The sequence below is a fragment of the Sorex araneus genome, chromosome 6 (genome assembly GCF_027595985.1).
Source record: "Sorex araneus isolate mSorAra2 chromosome 6, mSorAra2.pri, whole genome shotgun sequence".
Taxonomy (NCBI): domain Eukaryota; kingdom Metazoa; phylum Chordata; class Mammalia; order Eulipotyphla; family Soricidae; genus Sorex; species Sorex araneus.
The window spans coordinates 18,393,890-18,419,298 of record NC_073307.1 but is presented as its reverse complement, the minus strand read 5'-3'; the positions used below and the strand labels follow the sequence as shown (position 1 = coordinate 18,419,298).

The following is a 25,409-nucleotide window of genomic DNA, read 5'->3' as shown; positions in this document are numbered from 1 at the left end:
TCCCGAGGCTGGAGTGATAGCACAGCGGGTAGGGCATTTGTCTTGCACACAGTCAACCCGGGTTCGATTCCCAACATCCCATATGGTCCGCTGAGCACCATCAGGAGGAATTCCTGAGTGCAGAGCCAGGAGCAATCTCTGTGCATTGCTGGGTATGACCCAAAATGAAAAAAAAAAAGGGAAGTGATTCCTGAGGGCAGAACCAGGAGTAAACCCTTAGTATAGCTGGGTGTGGTCCGAAAAAAACAGTATAAGCGCTGTCATGCACTTGTTTATTGATTTGCTCGAGTGGGCACCATTGTGATACTTGTTGTTACTGTTTTTGTCATATCGAATACGCCACGGGTATCTTGCCAGGCTCTGCTGTGTGGGCGGGATACTCTCGGTAGCTTGCTGGGCTCTCCGAGAGGGATGGAGGAATCAAACCCGGGCCAACCACATGCAAGGCAAATGCCCTACCTGCTGTCCTATAACTCCAGTCCATTTCTGACCAACAGAGAAAGAATGGCTAAGGAAAAAGAATGCACCATCTTCTGATCTTCTGTGCATGTATCTTAAGCTCTTGTCTGTTTGCTTGAGCGGGCACCAGTAACGTCTCCATTGTGAGACTTGTTACTGTTTTTGGCATATCGAATACGTCACGGGCAACTTGCCAGGCTCTGCGGTTAGGGTGGGGTACTCTCAGTAGCTTGCCGGGCTCTCCAAGATGGACGGAGTAATTAAACCTGGGTCGGCTGCATGCAAGGCAAATGCCCTACCGGTTGTGCTATTGCTCCAGTTCAACACATCTATGGTAGAAAGAACAAATCTGTTTCTAGAATTAAACAGGAACAATTGCTCGGACACTGAAGTTATGCCCAATACATAGATGCATGGGAAACCCTTATAGAACTATAAGACAGAACTTGCTGTTAATTTTCTTTTCCCCATCGAGACCATATCAGCCTGGCCCGGGGTCTCAGGGTCCTTCTGGTGGTGGTGTGGTGGGGGGAGTTCGCTGAGACAGGGCAAACTCAGGGCCTTGCACGTGCTTGGTATGCTTTCTTCCACTTGAACTCTTTCCTTGTCCTAAAGGATTACATTTTATAAAACAGTCTAAGAGAGCAGTGAGAGGCTAAGGAAAGGAGATAATGGGCTGGTCATCAAGTAACCTAGAAACTGTGTGAATAGAAGAAAGGAACTAAAATTTTTCCCTCAGCACTTACAGACTTGGAGAGATTTTTTTTTCATTCTCTCAGTATCTCTAAAAATATCATTACTTCCCTGCCACAGAGGCAGGGTGGGGTAAAGGGGATAGGGTGAGGGTGGTGGGAGGGATGCTGGGACCATTGGTGGTGGAAAATGGGCACTGGTGGAGGGATGGGCACTTGATCATTGTATGACTGAAACGTAAGCATGAAAACCCGTAAGTCTGTAACTTTGTCTCACTGTGATTCACTAATAAAATAAAATTAAATTAAAAAATAATAAAAATATCATTACTTGATTTGCTTTGCAAGAAGAGTTGTTGAATTCGGAAGGCATTTTAGAAGTGATGGTACCAGGCATTCATGCCTGGTCTTTGGAACCCACAGCATACTTTGTCTGCCACCATACTTTGCCTGATCCCAATCCAGTTTCCCACTCTGGAATCCATCCAAGACATGTTCAGATGAAAGGACAGGTTACCAATAATTCAACCTCAGCTGAAGCAGAATTTGTTAGCCTGGAAATGTCAGGGTCCCGGGCTACCTTCTGGGTGAAATAGAACTGAGCCCGGGTGTTAGAATGACACCCACCCAGCTATCCTGCTTTAGTGGACCATGAAAAGCTCTCAACTGTTGGTTATTTATATCCAGCTAAAATCTGCTTTCCTGGGACTCCGCCCTGGGTCCCATCTCCATTTAGAATGTCTTCCCCTTATTCATATGACAGCTTTCAAGTCCTTGAAGATGGGTGCTGGGATGTGTTGAAGGCTTTCCTCTGTAGCTGGAGCTATGCTTTAGGAAATATGCCTTGAAGGAGCAACGTGTGTGGCAGATTGGAACCAGAGAGCAGTGCCAGCAAAACCAGGGACAAGGCCACACCTAATCTAGGACAGCAGAAGGAGAAGAAACAGAGATGAGGAGTAGTTTCACAATAGTCACAGAACTGTAAAACCTTGGCATTGACTCAGTCAGTGAGGCAGAAGGACAGGGGGTCATGGGTGACCCCCTATGGGGGGGATACATTTTCCTTTCTGTTTGATTTTGCTCTGTGTATTTCTTCGTTCTTTATTCTAGAACCCCCCTCTGATCATTAACTAGATTTTTCTCTCATCAGGTTTTTCTTATTTTGGTGCTCAGGGATCACTTGTGGTTCCCTAATGAGTATTTTCAGTACTGGGGATCAAACCAGGGTCGGCCACGTGCAAGGCAAGCACCTTAGCTCTTGTAGTATCTCTAGACCCTTGGCAGCTTTTAAAAAATTTACTACAACACTTATCTGCAAGCTACAGGAAAACTTAAGTAAAGGGATATTGATTTCATTATGGATAGAGGAAGACTGAGCATCGAATACTTTCAGATAAAAGGGTTCAGGCAATACTGTTGGAATCTATTTCCCTTCCTATTACACCTCCACCTGCTTTAGTTTAATCAGTTTGGCCCGGGCTTGACTTATAGGTTGAGCAGTTCAGTCACAAAAGCTCCATGTATGTTATCTATTGTTGCAACACTTAACAAGGACTTATTTTTTTCTTTTTTTTAATTTTTCTTTTTTAAAAATTTTTTATTGAGTCACCATGTGAAAAGTTACAAAGTTTTCAGGTTTAAGCCTCAGTTATACAATGCTCGAACACCCATCCCTTCACTAGTGCATATATTCCACCACCACGAATCACAGTATAGCTCCACCCCGTTCCCCCACACCCCTAGTGCCCCCCACACCCCTGGGCCCCACCACCACCCCTAGCTCCCCCCTTGCCTGTGTAACTGATAAATTTCACTTTACTTTCACTTTGATTGCATTCAATATTTCAACAAAACTCACTATTATTGTTTGGAGAGTCTCCCCCCTAAAGTCAGACCTGCTGAAAAGGAAGCATTTGACAATTTGTTTTCCATTGCTGAGAATGAAGAGGTATGAGGTTGAGTGATTGCACCTAGTGGCCTCACGGTTTTGGGTTTCTGTATTTTAGTATTTTAGTAACTAAGTCCAGAGAAATATCTGCCAGAAATTGCATCACTGCAAACTTGCACTTCTCAATTATATTATATTCCACATATAATATAATAGAAAGTGCAATCTTTCTATGTCTGTCTCTTTCTTTCTGACTCATTTCACTCAACATACTTTCCATGTTGATCCATTTGTATGCAAATTTCATGACTTCATGTTTTCTGACAGCTACATAGTATTCCATTGTGTATATGTACCAGAGTTTCTTTAACCAGTCATCTGTTTTGGGGCACTCTGGTTTTTTTCCAGATTCTGGCTATTATAAACCGTGCTGCAATGAACACAGAAATGCAGATGCCATCTCTACTATACCTTTTTGCCTCTCCGGGATATATTCCCAAGAGTGGTATTGCTGGGTCAAATGGAAGCTCAATTTCTAATTTTTTGAGAATTGTCCATATTGTTTTCCAAAAGGGCTGAACGAGTCGGCATTCCCACCAGCAGTGAAGAAGAGTCCCTTACTCCCCACATCCACGCTAACACCGGTTGTTTTTGTTTCTTTGGGATGTGGGTCAGTCTCTGGTGTGTGAGATGATGTCTCATTGTTGTTTTGATCTGCATCTCCCTGATGATTAGTGATGTTGAACATTTTCTCATGTGCCTCTGAGCCATTCGGATTTCTTCTTTGGGAAAATTTCTGTTCATCACCCCATTTTTTGATTGGGTTGGCAGTTTTCTTCTTGTGGAGTTCAACCAGTGCATTGTATATCCTTGATATCAACCCTTTATCAGGTGGGTACTGCGTAAATATCCTTTCCCATTCTGTAGATTGTCTTTGCACTTTGGTCACTGTTTCTCTTGAGGTGCAGAAGCTTCTTAGTTTGAGATAGTCCCATTTATTTATCTCTATTTTCACTTGCTTGGCCAGTGGCGTGTCAACTTTGAAGATACCAGTGTCTTCAATGTCGTGGAGGGTTTTGCCGACCTTGTCTTCAGTGTACCTTAGGGATTCTGATCTGATGTTGAGATCTTTAATCCATTTTGATCTGACTTTTGTACATGGTGATAGGTGGAGGTCTAAGCCCATTTTTTTGCATGTAGCTGTCCAGTTTTTCCAGCACCATTTGTTAAACATGCTTTCCTTGCTCCACTTCACATTTCTTGCTCCCTTATCAAAGATTAGATGGTCATATATTTGGGGGGATGTGTCAGAGTATTCAACCCTGTTCCATTGGTCTGCCGCTCTGCCCTTGTTCCAGTACCAAGCTGTTTTAATGACTACTGCTTTGTAGTAGAGTTGGAAGTTGGGGAGATTGATTCCTCCCATTTTCTTTTTCCCAAGAATTGCTTTAGCTATTCGTGGGGGCTTATTGTTCCATATGAATTTCAGGAGCACCTGCTCCATTTCTTTGAAGAATGACAAGGGTATCCCTATAGGGATCGCATTGAATTTGTACAACGCTTTGGGGAGAATTGCCATTTTGACAATATTAATTCTTCCAATCCAAGAGCAGGGGATATTTTTCCATTTCCTCGTGTCTTCTTTTATTTCCTGAAGTAGCGTTTTGTAGTTTTCATTATACAAGTCCTTTACCTCCTTAGTTAAGCTGATTCCGATTCCGAGGTATTTGATTTTTTGAGACACAATTGTGAACGTGATTGCTTTTATCATGTTGCTTTCTTCTCTCTCACTATTTGCATATAAGAAAGCCATGGATTTTTGGGTATTGATTTTATAGCCTGCAACTTTACTATATGAGTCTATTGTTTCTAGGAGTTTCTTGGTAGAGGTTTTAGGGTTTTCTAAGCATAATATCATATCATCAGCGAATAGTGAGAGCTTGATTTCTTCAACAAGGACTTATTTCCTACATTTGAAATAAGGAGTACTAAATACAAATGTTGACTGAGTTTAACATAGAATGAGCGTGTTGGATGCAATATCTGCATCACATGTGAAACCTCAGGAACATGGATGATGGGTAAAAGGTACCCAGAGCACCCCATTTTCTTGAAGAACTGCTGAGGAAAGTATAGAAGAGATAGAACTCTTGAAGCCTTAGGGACAAAAGCATCGAGTGATGCTTAAACTAACAGGAAAGTTCATTTTTCTCTGTCATCATTGGCCCAACAATGTTGAATAACAAGCTGTCATTTACTCATTGGCCTGCTTGTGTGTTGTATTCAGGAAGCCTTTCGGGGGCTGGGGAGATAGTACAAATGGTACAGCACGTACTTAACATGTATGAGATGTTAAGTATTGGGCTTGATCCATAGCAACCACCCAAACATATGCACACACACATACATCCTACTACCATACCACCAGCAGCAGCAACAACAACAGAGAGAGCGAGAGAGAGAGAGAGAGAGAGAGGGAGAGAGAGAGAGAAGAGGAAGAACAAGAAGAAGCTGCAGCTGCTTTCAGGCACTTTTAGGAGGTTGTCCAAATGACTTTAGAAATATGGTCATTTGGTCACTCTTTTCTGGGCCATTTTTTGAGAGACTTAGACTTAGTCCTAAGGCACTTCGGTTGCACAGATGGGGAAAACGCAGAACCTTGAGCTCTAGTAACACATTCTTAGCTTTTATATCAGAACTCCCTGGTTATGCCAAGGAATCTAAAACTATTAGCAGCATTCACTTTAATACTGGATGTGGATCTTACATTTTATTGTGTGCCCATGAAAAGAAATGCTTTTTGAGGGATCTTGATGGTCTTGAGTTTATACAAATAATACAGATCTGCTTGTGTTGTCTTACAAGAAGACTTGAAATAATAGAACTCCATTCCTCTCTAAGATAAAGATTTATAGAGAATTTTCCAAAATTCATTAAGAAAATGAGATAAAAATCACCAGGAAGTGATTTATTGATTTACTTTTTCTGACTGGTCAGTGCATTCATGCATTGGCCTTAACAGCTGCAACATGGGGATGTTTTTTTTCCCCTTCCATTTCAGTCTCTTCTATTCAAAAATTGTTGGATGTGATGTCGGAATGATATGTGTATGAAAAGTATAATGAATAGCATTATAAATTCAGGTACTTAAAACAATAAAATAAATGAAAAGAAAAAAAGACAGTGCTTCTCATGGAGGATGCTAGAATGTTCCAGGTGGAAAGAAGTAGCCCTGAGTGCCCTTGGGGATTGTTTTCTATTTGTTCATCAAAGAAGTCAATTTCCATGAGGGCACTGATTTTTTTTTTTCCCTCCATAAGGCCAAGTAAGTTTGAGAACCTCTAACTTAATCAATGCTTATTAAGTGGGTAGTAGCATGCCAATTGCTGCACCCTTTGTGTGTATAATTCATCAGGGGTAAGTCAGGTGCTGAGTTTCCTTGTTCTTTTTTCTTTTTTTTTTTCCTTCGAGATAGGTTTTCTCAGGAAGACCCATGAATCCATTTTTATTGGCTTTATTTTCCAGAGAACCACCCAAAGTTCAGGAGCAGTGGGGTGGGCATGCCAGAGGGGCTGTTGCTAGGTGAGGAGTAGGAAAGCAGCGTCAGCCCTTCCACTTCCTTCTCCTAAGCCATTTTGTCACTCTGACTGTGAGGACGAGAGGCACATTTGTGAGAGGAGGATGAGGAAAAGAAGCAGAGGAGGGGGAAGGACAATGGTCTGATTCCCAAGCTCTGGTCCCTCAAGTTGAGACACATTCTTATTCACTTCAAGTCATTCAAACTACTTTTATCCTCACATGCTTAAGATTCAAGCAGCTCCTTCTTGAAAGTTTTTCCAAGTGCAGCCTCTGGCCCACTGTGAGCAGAGAAGTTCTCCTTGTCCATTTTTGGATGCATTTCACAGATTAAGGGTGCCTTACCAGTAACTTCTCAGGGTTGTTACTGAAAGTTCCTAAATTTAGCCAGCTAAAGGAGTTTGTTTAATATTGGAATGTGGGCTGTAGTAAGACATCTGTGCCACATACTACGTGGTAACTCAGGCCAGCTCTCTCGGTGTGTGCTTAAGAGTGTGGAGGAAGGGTGTTTGGGGTGGGGGTGAGGGGCTTCTTGAAGCATCTCAACAATTGCTTGTATAATAATTGGAAGTTTGTAGAACTACTGTTAGGTTTAAATTGGGTGGAAATTTCATCCTTACATAATGGTTGTGTTGTTGCCAGTCTAATTACTGCTTAGCTTTTGAGTCCTTTGTTAATCACCAAGCTATTTTTCCACTGGCGGAACTGAGGGAAATTGTATGAGTTGTGACTGAGGATAGATTCTGGTTGAAAGGGCTTTCTACTTGCTTTATATTTGCTCCAGTGATATGGCTGAGTGCTAACACATATGTCAGTCAGAAGAAAAACTTGTTTTGCCTACTTATTGCTTTTTTAAAAAAAAATCCCTGTAATTTATAAGTAAAACATATTTTCTCCGATCCATTTAGGTTGCAGTAAATTGCATGATTTTATTTTTTCTTAAAGCTGAGCCTAGTAATTAGTGTTCGTGTGTGTGTGTGTGTGTGTGTGTGTGTGTGTGTGTGTGTGTGTAGTTAATGTAATGTCGTTTCTTTTTGGTATCATGCTGAGTGAAATTAATCAGAAGGACATAGAATGAACTCTTTCATAGAAGGTATATAAGAAATCATAGTAAGGGAATAATAGCAAATGCCCAAAGGTGACAGAAAGTGAGAACTGATCTTCATTAGGAAGTTTGGGGGTGGAGGGGGATGGTGAATGGGACACTGGGACAGTTGTGGAGGGAAGTGGACACTATTGAAGGGTGTGGTACTGGAGTGTGTCATGTATGGAAACCCTACTAATTTGTGAATCATGGTGCCTAAAATAAAAATAATTTTAAAAATCCCTCTCAATGCTCTTTTTCTAAGGCCTGGATAATGGTAATAAAGGTTACCCCTAGGAAAATTCTGGGAATCCAAATGACTCTGTATTTTCTCTTGGGACATGCAAATTGAATTGGCTCAGCAGTGAACAGAATTTATTGCAGAAATCACATCATAATGTGGAGGAAGCATATGAAGGTTTTCCCCACCCTCCTTTGATTTATTAAACTACACTCCCATTGTAGCTTCTGGTGAGAATTTACAGAATTCTTGTGTCCTGTGATTTGTATCAAGATCTACTTTTCTGCTGTGATATTTATCTTCAGGATGGAGCCCTGTGGTTCAGAGAGAATACTAAGTATTACTTCTATGTTGGATGCCAACTGGGTCTAAGGGTTACTGATGAATGCTTCAGGTTTTTTTCTCTTGTTTCATTTTCTGTGATTTGGGGCAAATTCTTCCAGTTCTCACCTCCTCTTGCTTCCTGCCACTTCTCATTGCCTTTGTCAACATTATGTGGTTAGTGAAGCCGATTGAAGGAATTCCTCTGGATTCTGCCCAATTCCGCTACCTAACCTTGGGTAAATGTCCGTTCTTCCCTATACCTCATTATTCTCCTCTAAATGATAGGACTAGGTTGCTATGAGGATGAAACTTGATTTTCAGTGGTGATTTAATGTAGCATATGTAGATGTTAACTCATAGTGATGCACCTCTGAAACTTACATAATGTTAAAATGCAGTGCGACATCCGTGAGGGAGGGAGAGACAATGCATAAAATGTTTGGCATGGGGTCTGACACATAGCAAAGCATTTATTATTATAGTTATTTTATTATTACTATTAAAATTATTTTGTAGTAACTCACAGATAAATTCTTAAAAGATAAACACATGCAATTTCTGTTTTGTAGGAGCATACTCTTGAAATCAAATATCCTTTTGTGTGGTCTTGAGCAGGGCTAACTGGATAGTATTTGGCAGATACATATATCTACATCAAAGTTCAGAAAACCACAGGCTAGAAAGCTGTCAGTATGACCACCAGGCCTCTGAGATTCCTGGATAAGTAGGATGGACAGACTTTAGCTTAGGGTGGGTTGTTGAGAAGATATGTTAGTGATTCATTCTTCCTATGAGCAATAACTAAGCATTGTTTAGTGATTCTTGTCCCATTGAGTTGATCTTTGGAAGATGGGTTCTATCCTGTTAATACCAAGGATCTTGAGAGACTTACCTGAAAACATATAATCTAAGTTGTACTGTACTATTTGACACAAACCCCAGCCAGAGACCTCTCCTCCTCCTCCTCCTCCTCCTCCTCCTCCTCCTCCTCCTCCTCCTCCTCCTCCTCCTCCTCCTCCTCCTCCTCCTCCTCCTCCTCCTCCTCCTCCTCCTCCTCCTCCTCCTCCTCCTCCTCCTCCTCCTCCTCCTCCTCCTCCTCCTCCTCCTCCTCCTCCTCCTCCACCACCAATGCTCGCCCCACCCCTGCTGCAGACACCCCCCCCCCACCACTTTTTTTTTTCTTGACTTGTCTGCAGATTCCATGAGAACAGAGATTATAGGTGGCTTATTCTTCTGTATCCAGCACCTGTAACATTACACAATAAAAATATTTACTGAATCCATGAGTGAACAGAACAATGCATTGAAAGCAATTTTAGCAATTATCACTTGCAGTATCTTTAAACATTTTTTAGTGGGGGTGGGGTGGGGTGAACACCTGCAGTGCTCAGGACTTACTCCTGGTTCTAGGAATTCCTCCTGGTGGTGCTCTGGTGACCATATAGGTTGCTGGGGATTGAACCTGGGTCAGCCAACCTTGCCTGCTGTACTATTGCTCTAACCCCAATACCTTTAAACTTTTCAAAGCCAGTCAACATGGCTTTACTTGGTAGCCCCATGAAGAAAACCAGTAACAGCTAACGGAAGGGACTTTCAGAACTTGGACTACACGTTTCTTCCTTCCCTTTTGTTGTCACTCCTTGTGCTGATGCTATGAGGTCCAATTTGAAAGTCATGATGTGGTTCAGATTCTTCATTTGTATTGATGCCAGAAGTGCTGCCAAGGGAAAAGGGACAGCTCTGTCCTCTCCGTGCAGATAGAAATTTGCACAACCTCAGTATCAGCCGCCTCACAAGTTTCATGAATATTAAGCCACTCTTTTCCCTGTAATGTATCCCACAGTGCTTGTTTATATGTTATACTGTTTCAGCAGATTTCTCTTTTACAATTGCAAATAGTCCTCAGAGCATCCCAGGAGAAATGGACAGAATTGCTGTGATCCCACCCATGTTGTAGAAGATCAGTGAGATAGGTCAAATATGATGGTATTTGGAGGACCATGGGGTGACAAGTATTGAACGCAGGCTTCCTGCATGCAAAGTATGAGCTCAACTACTTCTCTGATCCCTATGCCTCTATATTAAACAGTTACTACATTGTGATTACTGTCAGCAAAAATTTTGTGGAAACTTATTTTCTCTCCTTATGCAAATTCCTGCAGAGTATCACCTATTTTTGCCTCTTAGCCAGAAATCCCCAAATACTGATACTTTACAGAGTAACTCACTGATTCTTTTAGTGTGTAATTGTCTGTTTCTGTATGGGAAAATTTTCCTTTTTATACTTGCTATAAATCAGACTTGTTTGGCTTTGTTTTGGAGCTACACTGGTAATGCTAAGGGATTACTCTTGGCACAGTGCTCAAGGATCACTCCTGGCAGTGCTTGGGGAACCGGATGAGATATTGAGGAATGAACACCATTTAGCCATGTGCAAGGCAAGTGTCCTGCCCACTGTACTATCTCTCTGGCACCCAATCAGAGATTTTAAATTATGAAGAAACATTCTCATTATAGAACTCAGATTTATAAGAGTTATGAAGTAAAAAAGTGATTGGTTTCATTTAACAATTAATTTAATATTTACCAGTGTATCTTTATCCTGATATGGCCACTTATTATTTATGAGGTCTTAGTTAAACCCTCAAAGTCTCAGATTCTCCATCTGTAGAACAATGATAATAATAGTTCTTACCCAACAGAATTGTTGTGTAAATTATTTTAGATAATTTATGTGAATTGCTTAGTACATTGCCTGGTGCACAATTAATGCCTAATAACTTGTAATTAAAATTCTTTTTTAAGTTTATGAATGCAGATTTATTTGCTTAAAAAAAAAGAATTTGGGGCTGGAGAGACAATCCAGGGGATAAGGCATTGAACTGGCATTCCACTGAGCCCTTGTTCAAATTCCTGGCATTACATTTGGTCCTCCAAGCATTCCCTGGAGTCACTCCGGAGCACAGAGTCAGGAATAGTCCCTGAGCATTGCTGGCTGTGCCCTTTCCTAACCAATCTATCAATAAAAATTTTGAGAATTTTTTTTTTTTGTGGGAAGGGAGTGGTTTGGGCCACACCTGGTAAGTGCTCTGTACTCAGAGGGTATCTGGGAGACTGCAAGGGGGCTAGGGGTTGAATTGGCTCAGCCATGTTCAAAGCCAGCATCCAACTTGCTGTACTAGGAATTCCAGCTCCAGGAATGTTACATTTTTATGTTAAAACTCCACGGGTCATTCTGAGGCACACACGCTTAAGTACAAGAAAATTACTGAGAAGTCTATAATGGCAGAGGGAATTAGTATTTGGATTCCAAAAGTTGCCTACCAGGAAGTAAAAAAAAGAGGGATTGTAATGGTTTTAGTGAACGTGGAGGCTTTTATAAATGCATCAAAATAAAGGTTTGTTTTTGTTTTCCAGGTCTACAACTCGAACAAAGACAGTCAGAGTGAAGGAAGTGAGTATGTTCCTTGAATACTTTTCTTTCTTTAATAATTTCTGTTCGTTTGTTTTTTAAATGAAGGCGCTGTGGTTTACAAGATTATTCATAGTTGAGTTTCAGGTCTGCAGTGTGCTAGTGCCACCCTCACCCCTCACCATGAGTGTCCGAGTCCCTCCACCAGAGTCTTTCTCCAGGTTCCCTCCCCCAGTCTCCCTCCTTGACAGGCACTTTTGTAGATCTCCTGATTTTCAGTGTTGGTGACTCTGTGGTTTAGATGTATAGATCCACCACTCCCTGCCCCATGGAACTGCCCAAAGCCCTTGTTACTTCCTGCTGCTTCTTCTCTAGTTTATTTTTCTTCCTCACCCTCCTTCCTATGCTGTAGGTCAAGGATGATTTAGGTATCACCACTTTAAAACCTTGCATTCCCTTAAAGTCTTGTTATTCTGTAGACTACAGAGAAGTGAGACGGTTCTGTCAGTTTCTCCTTTTTTTGACTTACTTCACTTAACATTATATCCTCTGGGTCCTTGAGAATTGCAACAAATGGCAAGATTTCTTTGTTCCTTGTAGCTGCTTGGATAATTTTCTGTAGTTGGGGATTGGATTGAGATTCCAAAAGTTGCTATTCCAAAGAGGAACCACCAGGAGGTGCTGTAGGCCTGTTGGGTCTGCCCCATTTCCTGGGTGCAGCCGGAGAGTTGTACTCTTACTTCCCCTAACATCCCAGGATATTTCCCAAGCCTGTTTGCAATAACCTTTCACATTTTACAAAGCAGCTTCCTGTACATTTTTTCCAGTAATCCTAGTTGTCTTAAGAACATAGCTCTCATCACCATTCTAAAGTCACTGAGCCTGGAACCAGGGATGTAAATCAGGTCCAAAGCATGCTTTGCATATCTGAGACCCTGGGTTTGATCCCTGATCCCCCATACATATGAAAACAACAATAACACATGCAAAGTTCCCATTCCTCCCTTGTCCCAGCCCCTGGCAATTAAAAACATAGCAAAACAGTCACTTGCTTGAATAATTTCTTGCTCCCCAAGTGCCCTGTTCTGGCGGAAAGCAGAATTAACTTTGCCTCCCTTCGTTGTCCTGCTCACAGGACTGGAGAGACAATAACTATCTTCCGGATCGCTTAGTAACTCAGTGCTCTTTGGAGAGGAAGGAGTGGGGATGGTGACCTCTGTAATCAAATATTCCTGTTTGATTGCAGTGACTCTGGGCAGCCTCTGAAGAGTATACAGCACATTTCCCTTCCCCTGGCTCCGAGCTCTCTGGTTAATCATGATTTCCAAGGGCACCTGTAACCTTGTAAAGATGATGGGATTAAAATGAAAGTGCAACTGCCGAGTGTTTGGGCTGATTATCTCCTTGGTGCCTAGGAGCAAAAACAAATGCCTTTCAGGTTGCTACAAGAATACAGAGGAAATCCTGTTCCCTGGCCTCAGTTTGGCTTTGTAAAATCCATGTGGAAGAAAAATTCAAAGAGAACCTCTCATGAATTCCAGCAATGTTAGAAAAATCAGCAGAACATTCCCTCTTCATGTAGACTAAGGGATCAGATCAAAGGACTTCACCTTTTTGCCTGAGACCCATTAGGGGACATATTTTTATTCTCTCCAAAAAAAATTTACATTTTTTTAATAATATATTAAGTAACTTAGAATGATCCCTATTAATAGGTTGAGGACTCGAAGAGGGGATTTTTTTCAACTCAGTTATTTTTTCAACTTAATATTCAAGGACACAAATAAACATCCCTCCCCCTCCTTCATATGGCATTATTTTAAAATTTTATCTGTGGCTGACATGAGCTAAAATAACATTGTTAGAAACAAGGAATAGTAATTATGAGAAATGAAAGATTGTGGTACAAACTACAAGTATAAAGATTAAAGTATAAAATACAGTAGGATAGGAAGACTAAAGAATTAACTGGTAAACTGACCATCTTTGCAGCCCCAGTAAAAGAGGAATATATGAGAATCTTCAGGATAATATTTGTAGGATGATAAGTCTCCGAACTGTCTTTTTAGTCATTGACTCACTGTTATGAAGATTCTGATTCCCAGGAAAGATAGTGTAAAGTTGGTCTAGCATGGACTCACCCGTGAAACAACATACTTGATAGATAGTTTCAAGCGTACCGCCATTCTTTAAGGCCTTTGTGAAGTTTTTTTTTTTTTAAAGTTTTTCCTTTGAACCAATGACTTGTCTTCAAGCAATAGACGTCAGTCAAAAGATGTTTGTGTAACAAAGAAATTATTGGCGCATTGGTAATAATAGCAAAGAATTGGAGAACAAATAAAAATGTTCAACAGGAAGCTGATTAAAAATATTATAGAATACTAAGAAATTTTTAAAAGAATAGGGGTGGAACTCTCACAGGGCATAAAGCGTTTGCCTTGCATGGGTTTGTCCCCCAAGCCCTGCAGGAGCGATAGCTGAGTACAGTCAGGAGTAAGCACAGTTGGGGGTGGCCCAAAAAACAACTAAATCCATCAATAAAAAGAATGGGGAAGTGCAGACAAGGCAAGCAAGGGTTAAAGTGTTTGCTTTGCATCCAGCAGATTCTCAGTCCTCAGTACCGGGGCTTCTCTGATTGTAGAGCCAGGAGCCATCCCTGCGCACCTCTGGGTATATCCCCCAAACAGAAAACACACAAGAAAATAAGAGTGTGTTAGTGGATGCTCAGTGGTAGAGCACCTGCTTGGCAGGCTTGAGTCTGGGAGTTTCTTTCCCAGCACCACTCCTCATGCCAAGGACCGTGGCCCCGGCCCCGCTGTTTGTGTTCTGCCCACGGGGAAGCACTGTTTCTGGTGCTTCAGAGCTTAGGCCCATCACCCTTTCCTGTTGGATCAGGTCATAATAATAACTAAAGGGAAGGAAGTGGGGGAACATTGTAAAATGGAATATCTACCACTCTGGTATAAAAGTGTGAAAGTACATAAAATAAAGAATAAAAAAGACCAGGGTAAATATACATAACTAGTGCCCACAGTATATTGTTAGTTGAGCATTTGGAATATCAGATTAGAGAACAGCAGATTTGATGAAATAAAAGACTGTACTGATCTAGATAGGTACTGAAAAGTCTAGAAGTACAGATACATCTTCAAACTCCAGGTAAGTATAGATGGTTGATTTTTAGGAGACATTGGCTTTACTTAAATACCTCTCTCTACTTTGCATTACCAACGGAGAACATACATTTTGTATTAATAATAGCTATTGATGATAGTTGGAAATAATCACTCTGGACAAGAACTGAGTGCTGAAAGTAGGTAACATGATAACCTCTCAGTACCAATTTTGCAAAACATAATGTCCAGAAGGAGAGAGAGAGAGAGAGAGAGAGAGAGAGAGAGAGAGAGAGAGAGAGAGAGAGAGAGAGAGAGAGAGAGGGAGGGGGAGAGGGAGAGAGAGGGAGAGGGAGAGAGAGAGAGAGAGAGAGAGAGAGAGAGAGAGAGAGAGAGAAGAAAAGTGGACTGGGGCGTGGTAGTGGCCAGGTGGAAAGGTCTGGCAGGAGGGAAACTGGGAACATTGATTATGGTAAATGTATACTGGTGTAGGGGTGGGTGTTGGAACATTGTATGACTGAAACCCAATCATGAACAACCTTGTAAATGTGTATCTTATGGTGATTCAATTTAAAGAAAGCTATTAATAGCATTTATTGACCACCAGGTTTCAAAGATGTTTTATGCACATTAATTTATGTAATTGCTTGCAACTCAGAGAGAGACACTCCTGACCTACTTTTTAGATTAAGAAATTGAGGCTAGTGAGATCAAGGGACTCGGCTTAGTATCTGAGTTCTTCTACTTCTGAAGTTCCCCACCTCTGCCTTTTTAAAAAAAGCTACAATGGTATTCTAGCTGATTAGGAAAAAAATAGTACCAAAAGTGCATTGTGAATTGCTAATGTTTCCTTGGTTCCTTGCCCTTTAATTTAGCAAGCAGGAGAGCAAAAAAACAGATTAAAATGTTGATCAAAAATGGATTAAATTATTAAAATATGCGGGAGCAGTTTAAACAAGACATTTTTTCCTGGGGTGTTTTTTATTCTGTTGGAGGTTTCATTTGCTCGTTTACAAGCTGACATAATCAGTCTCATTGTGAGTTAGTGTTTCCTCATCTCTTCTGATGTACTCCTTTTTTAACGTCATGCAAAGCCTCAGCTTCCCTGCTTCTTTGAATTGGTTGTACTTTTATTATTATCTTTTGATGGCAATAATTTGCTTGCAATCTCCTCTAGACCCACTTTGAGAGCTCATCAGCCACTGGGGGCAGCATTACCCAGGGTCTGTCATAATCTTTCTGCTTAACACCATAATTGAAATTTATTTAAAAGTAAGACGTCAGTCCAGTGTGAATTTAAGAGCTGTGCATTGCTCTTAGCACCTTTAATATTCAAATTCTAAAATGCCTGGCATTTTACTTTCTAGAAAATATTTTAGTTGGAAATTGAATGCCAGATTTTACCACCCAGGCAGATTATTTTGAAGGGGCAGGTAGCAAAATGAAATTCCATTAAAGACACTTATGGATTTGTTGCTTTCATCTTCAGCTTTCTCTTGGGGCAGTCAGTAGGGTATAAAACAAGGCCATAAATAGCATCTGTCAGTGCTGGTCTTTTCCAAACAGCCAGTAGCCAAGGGAGAGGATGGCAGCATTGAAATACATGAACTTTCTTTTTATTTAAAGAATTTTTCTTTCTTTTTTTTTTCTCTATTTAAATCTTATGTATAGAAAGATTGAATTGAATTAATTCTATTCCCTGGTTGTGGCATAAGTCCCTCCATTCATTTATTTGTACATTTCTTCTTCCCCAACTTCTTTTCCTTTCCTCCCTTTTTTGGCCACCATTCTACTTTGTAATTTTAAAATATATTCTTGAATAGTGTGTCTTTACCTGTGTTTTAAAGTCATGTTTATAGTGCCGCATCTTAAATTGTGCCTCTGAGTGTTGTGTTAGAGCAGTTGATGGCCTTGTCTGCTTCTGGCAGATGGCTTCTTTCAGCTATGTGCTAACACTGTCTGTCTGATTTTGCAGAGACGCACCCATCCTTTTATACCTCTTAACTCCTCGATCAGTACTAATACTACCGTAACATCTGTAGGCTGGTCTCCATGAGTGTGAGAATTTCCTTGGGAGTATATCCATGTGGAAAATTGCTGGCCACTTCATTTGAGGTGGTGCTTTCATGGATTCTCCTGAGTTGTCAGTCCACAGACCCACTCACTTCACTGAGACTTCCTTCATTCCTTTCATCTCTTACCTGTACTCAGATTTCTAATTTCTTGTCCATCTCATATGAAATGATAATTTACTCATGTCTTGATTTGCATTTCTTTGCTAAGTAATGAGCCCATGCCATCTCCTCATATGCCTGTTAGTTATTTCTGTTTTGATAGCCTACTAGCTTGCCATATTTTATATTGCAGTTATCTGTCTTAGTGATTTGTAAAGTTCCTTTATCTCCTAGATATTAATCCTTTGTAGACATTCTAAACACACTCCCCTATCTTGATATACATCTCTTACTGTAGGGTGTTAGCCTTCCTTAACTGTGAAGCCTTCCACGACCGACCGATACTCTAATTTGTCTCTCATCTCCTTTGATCTTTTGGTTCATGATTTTCAAGTTGTATTTTTAAGAAAGGCCTTAATACCATGTCACACATCTGTGAACTTCCCATCTTTAAAACTGGCCTCTGTATTTCATGTTCACATTTTTGTTTCTATTCCAACTGTTATCTACTATTGTATACAGTGTTTGATGAGAATCCAGTTTTATTTTTATCCACCATTACTCTTTTTTTTTTTTTTTTTTTTGCTAACATCTGCTAAACTATCTGTTTTTCCCTGATTTGATTGTGGTGTCAGGTTTGTTGTATTCTCTGTTAGGTCTGCGGGTCTGTCTCTGAGCCTAGTCTCCTTCGTCTGTTTGTTCTTGTGCTGATACCTGTCTGGTTTTTAGAGGATCACTTTGAAGCAGGCAGGTCTTGGTCTCAGTGGTTAAGTTTCCTCTCTTTAGTCTGAGAATTAAAGATTATTGGTGGTCTTTCCACTTTCTGTACAAATTCTAGAGTAAGTATGACAAGTTCCTTAGGTCATTACAATTTCATATGGCAGTGCATTGAGTATGTAGACTCATTTGATGGGGTATCACCTGTTTATTACATCATCTTCATGAGTGGTGTCTTCCCATTTTATCCCGACTTCCATCTCTAATTCTTGACTTTCAATCTTCTGTCTGCTGGTCCTGTCCATCTTGGTTCAGTTAATTCATAAATGCTGAGTTCACAAGACTGCCCTTTGTGCCACTTCTGTTGGTCTCTCACCATGGATTCTGTCCTCACAAGGGAACTGCTCCTGCATTATGTCTGGAATGTCAGGGACATACTTCAGTGATTCTGAGTTTTCTCTCATTGTTCAAATTCTTTCTCTCATTGTTCAAATTCAAATTTTGTCAGTGACAGAAGTGTTTTTGGCTCTCTACATTTTTTGAGACATTAATCACACCAATATCCATAATGTACTCCCTAAGAATAAAAAAGGACAGGACTCTACTAAGTAAGGACCCCCCCCCCCCGCCCCTATTCTGCCCTACTTGGTACCCTCTGCCATCTTACTGTATATCTTCTGAGTCTGCTTGTCCTGTTGTTTTCCCTCCCTTTGGCCACTGTTCTGAGACTTAGTCTCAAGAGACTCTGTGGGAATTGTTTTCATTCTCCTTCAAAGTACTCCCCAGGTCAGAAGCAGGGTGTGAAGCCAGCAAGTGGTCTATTCTCAGTCAGTCAGTTGTCCTGTCGTCCTACCTGAGGGACAGATAGAAAGCTGAGAACTTGGAAGAGGGGGGAAAAAAAACAATAATCCTGTGTGAGAGGAAGGGCAGGACAGGCCTATTTTCAAATGTGAGTTGGTGCATTTCAAGTTTACATTTTTCAGTAATAAATGTCGTTGCCTACTTGCTCTAAACAGATTAGCTTGTTTACAGAAACCTTGCTCTCCCTACCGCATCTCCAGCTGTGGGAAGGCTGAAGGCTGACAGACTAAGGCAGAAACAATACCGTCTCCCATTTTCCGTGTCGTTGTGCCACTCCTCTTAAAGTGAGTGTTCGTTCAGATTCCAAAGATTCATCGGATTATTTCCGAGGAACACGCTGCCATTGACCCTGGCCTACGTCCCTGTGTGCCTGAGGGCCCAGCCCAGTGCCCATCAGCACTTTCCTAGAGTGTGTTGTGGTGTTACTCTGTTCCCACACTGTTTAGCATATTTCTGTTTGCTGCTACTTGAAGCTTTGGGTGAATTTTACTGCAGGGATTCAGGCGTCCTGTCCCATTGCCCTTGATTTCAATTAATCCTTTGAGCATTCTTGAGGATCTTTGGCTCTGGGCTCTGCGAGTCCTGGTTAGGTATACCCATCAGTGTAGACCATGTTCCTTTCTGTCTTTAATGAGTATATGATCTAACTGGAGGCTTGGGCCACCAGGAGACAGTAGACAGATGGCTCAGTCATGTGTGGGTGTGTGCAATATCCAGTCTGCCTGTACTGGGTGCACAGACACGATGCCCAGAACCACCGGGAATGGGCTTTGCTTTAGGCTAGAAAGACTTTAAAATGAAAACTTCCTCCCTACTTTTCTCACCCAGAGGAGAGAATGTCACTCCCCTTTGTTTCTTCCAAGTTCTGATCCCTTCTTTCCTTCCAGTTTGTTTCTAAGCTAGAACTTTCCTAGGGCTCCTCTGTATTTGTCTAGTGCTCAAGAACACCCTGCAGCTTGCTCTTTGTCGTTCTCACAGGGCAGCAGGAAGAAGGCGCCTAGGGAAGCAATGCCAAGTTGGAATTAGCATCCAGTTGTCTGTAGGATCTAGATATTGAATTTCTGAACCTCGCTCCTAAGCAGTTTTGAAAACATGTACTTTGGCTTATTACTAAAATATCAGTAACTCATTGTAGAGCGGTAAAGAATTACAGCAACAGCCTTGCAAAATGTAATAAAAAACATCTATGCCACCCACAAATATTTCCTATATGTATTTTGTCACCATCAACATATATTCTGGTTTAATTGGCACTGTCCCAAATATATTTGTTTGCACTGAGTTAAAATGCTTATTAGCATGTTCTCACATCTTGGAAATTGTTTATAAATATTCTTTGTAATGGCTATCTTATAGCCTGTCATAGAATGTTGTCCTAATTTATTGAACCATTTGTCATTGGACTTGACAAGATTTTTGTGACTGTGAAGAACATTGATCTGGGTACCTTTCCTGTCTGATCATTTCTTGTGGGTTGGTGCTGCTGCGTGTTTGGAGAGAACTGTTTCCCCAGAGCAGAGGGTGGGCATGGTGTGTAGATCAGCATTTTGGTGCACTGCTGTAGAGCTGTGGATTGGTGCTAAACCTCTAAGATGCCATTTCCTTTTCTGTAAATTGGAGATTATTTTTAAAAAGGACCAGCCTTCTAAAGATGCCACAAGGATTAAAGTTCAGCACTATATCTGGCATATTAGCTGATATTCATCTAATTACTGCATTTCTTGTGAGTGGATTTTGTGGGAGGTTGAAGGGCAGTGGCATGAATGTTCATTTGGTCCTGATGACTGTTTCTCAGAGTGGGGCATGCACATATCTGGTGATACTCAAGATCATTTGAAATAGCATCAGAAGAACATTTACAATCATTATTCAGTTACAGATGCATTTATTTATTTAAAAATTTTAAATAATCTATGTTATCGTTTAGATAACATGGCCATAGTAGTATTAACGTTTTTGGCTTTGATGTAATTATCACCACCGCAGTGCCCAAGACCCTCTTTATGTTATTTCTAGTCAACTTCCTTGGTAATCTCAGTTTTATAACTGAATTTCAAGGGTTTGTTACTGTTAAGTGCTGTCTGTTCCCCAGTTGTGTTTCTCTAGATACCACAGCTATGTGAGAGCATTTGGTGTTTGTCTTTCTCCTGACTTATTTCACTTAGCATGATCCCCTTCAGTTCTAACAAATTTTAAGCCAACAGCAAGATGTGTCTTTTCTTTTGCCACATAGTATTCAGTTGTGTGTATCTAATGTACTTTTTCTATCCATTTATCTGTTAGTGAATGTTTGGGTTGTTTCCATATTGTGGGTTTTGTACTGAGTGCTGCAGTGAACGTAGGTGTGTATCTGGTTTTTCAGGTTAACATTTTTATGTTTGGGCAGGAAGGGGTAGATACCAAGAAGTGGAATCTTGGAGTCACATGAACGCTTTGAAATTTGTTTTTTTGCGGAATTTTCATGCTGTTTTTCACAGAGGTGGAACCAGATGATATTTCCAGCAACAAAGAATGAGAGTTCCTTTCTTACTATATCCCAACTAGCACTGCTTATTTTCAGTTTTTGTTTTGTTTTGGTGATGTATGCCATTCTTACTTGTTATTTAATGTATATTGGTGCCATGGGGGAAAATGTACCTATAACCCCCCTAATTTTCTAAATATTATTGCTAAGCACAGGGCTCTTATCTTTCATTAAAGAACTGGATGGTAAATATCTTCTGTTTTATGATAAGAATTTCACTCTCCTGTTATGTGGAAATAGCCTAGAGACTATGAAAATGAATGTGTGAGCATTTACTCATCTAAATTTATTTATAAAATAGGCAATGGTGAATTTGCTCCAGGCCTTAAAAGTTAGTTAAGCCAAATATTATTTCAGCATCAATTTTCTTTTTTAAATTTTTTGTAATACCAGAGACTGATATTCTCACATTTCATATCTGTGCACTACGTGCTGTAGCACTGAATTATATACATGACCCTGAAGAATTTTTTTTTTCAGTCTATTTAAGATGGCATGAATTACATTGGAGAAGATAAACTGGTATGTGAATGGTTGCCCTATGCAGGAAATCACAACCACTGAGTTTGCATGTGAGCAAACAGGCTTCAAGGGCAAAAAGGCACAAGAAAGCATGACTAGAGCTGGTGTCTAAACTAGAATCTGCCAGATTTCCAGTGTCATCATTCCCCCCCCACTGTTGTTATGCATGAAATCTTCTCTCTCCTCTCCCCTCCCCCCCACTTCCCATCCTGTCATTATGTGGCTCACCCATTTCACCCATTAGGACTGGAAGGAATTTCATCATCAGCTTCCAATACCTAGCAAACACTGCGCTTTGCTACTGAACCCCTCCTCCCTCCCCCCCCACCACATTCTTCTTTCGTTAGCCCCTTCAGTAGAGCTACCAGTGTTACACAGATGATATTCATCATGTTGCAGGTCCTGAGTCGGGTTTCAGTGACTGTCCTTATGCATTTGATGGCACAACCCAAGCTACTGTTTATGTTGTCCCTATCCCCAGCACTCGTTATTTTTCAGGTCACCCTTCAGATCCAGCATGGGATGGGGTTCCCTCTAGGCTGTCTTCTTTCATGTGACTGAGATCGAGGCTCAGGAGGTGATCTGGTGGGCATGCCTCTGCTCTGCGTGTCCACAGTCCTGCCCAGGGCTTGTGCAATCCTTTATCTGCCCTTGATCTGTAAAACATAAAGAGAGATCTGGTCTTGAAGCTTGCTGAGAAAAAGAACTTGATGGGCTGAGCTGGGTTGCTGTGTTTTTCAACGATTCTAAAACCTTCAGACATGACTCAAAGTCCAGCAGTCTTCAGAAGGCAGAGGACAGAGAAGCGGATTTGCTTTTTCCTCCTGCTTCCAGTCATCTTTTGCAGGTAGCACAGCCACAGTCGAGAGGCAGGCAAAGGCTGCCACTGGTAAGCCGGATCCCTGCGGGATCAGAGCCATCCAGTGGCTGCCAGGTGGCCTCTGGTCAGGAGTTTATAAATAGAACATTTCCCCTTTAAACCCGAGAAGGATGGATGGCATTAATGAGCATGGCGGCCTGGTCTCTGCTGGCCCATGAGAGAGTCAGCTGAGTTTACCTTCCCTTCCAACTTTCCATCCACACCTGCCAGGTCTGGGCTAGCAGCGGCCCCTCACGCCCACTTCCTTCCAGCTCCTATACCTCCCCTGGCCCTTCACCCTTCTCCTGTCCCCTTGCCCCTGTGCTCAGGCAGGTTGCTCCGGTCACCACTCTCCCACTCTCCATCTTCCAAGTTGTTGTCGGGCGAGATGGTGTAATTCTAGCTTGCTTAAGTGCTGACTTTCGGCACCTCTCTTTTCATTATGACTTTGCACACAACACAGTTGCTGTGGCCTCTGTTGTGCCCGAAATATATTTAGTTGAGCAGTAACACCCCAGTTTGAGAATAGCCTAGCTGAGGCGGGGCTGAGGACTAGCAGGAAAGGAAGGATCAGGAATAGACTGTTTTCTCAGAGGTTTCTTATATAGGTTCCCAGCCGTTTTGTTTTATGAGCCCTCATCCCCGCCCCCAAGGATGGAACTTCGATGTGCTAGCATGCCCCGAATCTCCTGGGATACTCAGACGTTTGTCCTAAACGACACTTCAGTACATCCTCTCCCTCAGCCAACGTTAGACAGGTGCAGACAGTGTGTGACTTTACTGTGGCCTAATATCCCCTTTCTCTCAGCCGTGTGGGCTCAGCGCCAGCAGCAGGCCACAGCCTGGCAGGTGCCAGCAGCCACTTGGCATCTTAATTTGGGTTTTAGCCAAGGAATATTGAGCAGGTCCCTGGCTGCATCTTGAACTCAGAAGCCCAGGGCAAGTAGTTGTTGAAGCAGAGACAGATGGTTCCCCCCATTTCCACCATGGGGAGGCTCCCAATATTTACTGAGTACGGAGTCTGGGCCGGACAGTGTATACAGTGTTGGACAGAAATTCCATCATTTGATCCATAGAAGCACCTTACAAGATAGTATTATCGGCCCCATTTATAGATGACAAAACTGAGGCTTCATTGTAAGTGTTGACGTGGGCTTATTCACATCCCTTCCTGTCCTATATCAGAGTATTAAGAGACTGCAGCTCATATTCAGCAGACGCTGTCCACTATTCCCATGGGGGGACAGAACATAGCAGACGCTGTCCACGAATGTCTCCATGGTGCTGACAGTCTTAAGTAGTGGTTGGGAATATTATAATCCAATGTGCCATGTTTGTCTTGCAAGATCTATACAATGTTGGCTTTGCATCACCTTGGGAAATAACTTTCTCAGGTCCTCAGTTTCCCTTATCTGTAAGATGAAAATAGATTTGATTCCTACACAATTGGCTTGTTGGGAGAATTGAGTGAGATTAGAAATCTTCAGCTCACTGCTGCTGGCAATTCTTATTATCTATTGCATCACCATGATTCAAAACCAAAGCAATTCATACATGACAGTTTCTTGGGCGTTCATTAGCTTGCTTTCACAAACACAGCCCTGTTGATTTACATGGCACTTGATCTTATAAATGAGGATTTGAGAGGCCACACTACCCATGGTTTCAGCCTTGAACCTTAGGCCTCTGCCTGTGAATGTCAACCCTTTCCCTCCTCCCTTTTTCCCCTTTTTGACTTACCTTAGAGTTTGTTGTAGCCAAAATGTAACTTCACCAACTAGGACAGACCAAGGTGAGAATGCAGGTAGATAACAATAGAAAGGGATCTAGATGGCAGAGGTAGTTCGGTTTTCTTCCTGAAACACTTCCACCTTCAGAAAACTGGTGATCTCTTTAGTTGGGAAATCAGTCCACAAACACCCAAGCCTTGAATTGAAAGGAACTGAGGCTCCTGCATTGGAATTCATTCTCAGGCTCACCACCTCTTGTGCTGGAGAGAACCAACCAGAGTTGATTCTGGTTGGCATCATTAAGAGGAATATTAAATGATGCTCTTTTACGTCGGCCCAGATTTGGAAATTTAAGATGCATTGGGAGATAATAGATGTAAAAACTGTTAGGAAACACTTCTTCACCTATATACTGATCATCCATTCTTAGCCCGTGCTACACAAGAACCCAGTCGCTGCCACATTGGCTACCTGTGTCTCGCCGAAAATTGAAACATTAGACATCTCAGAGTATCCCTGGACTCGGGTGAAAATCTGGTAGGTTTATTTCAGGTCAAGCAGGATTTTTTCCCCCTCTCTATTTCCCTGTTCCTATTTTCTTTCTGTGTGTGTGTTCCCCAGAAATCATGGGGAAGAAGAAAAGTGTCTGTGTCTCTAGTATACTAGAGAAGAGAATTTAGCTTGGCAGTTTTCAAGCTTGGTGATAAGGGATAAATGACTTTGCTGCCAACTCCATTTGTGTTGTGCTTCCTTGGGTAAAGCCCCTGAATTAGAGAAGGTAGCAGCGTGTCCAGCCTCGGGCACTGCAGAGGATGTGAAATCATAATCTGGGCTATTGCTTCTGTGGTGTAGGAACTTCTGTATTTATTGGGTCCGGTGTCTCAGCTGGTCAAAGTGTGAATTGTGTTTGTTCTTTCATTCAGGAAAAACTTAGTGGAACTACAGTAATGAACAAGGCAAAGGGAGTCCCTGCTCTCATGATAATACTATCAAGGGAAATTGTTAGGATACAGTAATCAGGTGAACAAAAATAGACCTTCAGATGGAGAGAAGGACCTTACAGAAGAATTAGGGAATAACAGAGAAAGGGGTATATGATTTAAGTGCTAGGAACAAAAAGGGCCTCTTAAGGAGGTGGCCTTTGAGAAGAAACCTGAGCAATATGAGGCATATTGGGAACTGGCAAAAGGACCAGAATGTCCCAAGGTCCAAGAGATAGAGGAAATGAACTAG

General features: G+C 41.6%; 1 protein-coding gene across 4 annotated transcripts in view; it reads left to right on the top strand.

Moving 5' to 3' along the window:
* ARHGAP26 (Rho GTPase activating protein 26) overlaps positions 1 to 25,409 on the top strand; it is a 486,560-nt gene that overhangs the window by 238,023 nt on the left and 223,128 nt on the right. For all 4 annotated transcript variants that reach the window (XM_055141710.1, XM_055141709.1, XM_055141708.1 and 1 more), the window contains exon 12: positions 11,682 to 11,718. In XM_055141710.1, the coding sequence (XP_054997685.1) occupies positions 11,682 to 11,718 (37 nt within the window). The remainder of the gene's footprint in view (positions 1 to 11,681; positions 11,719 to 25,409) is intronic.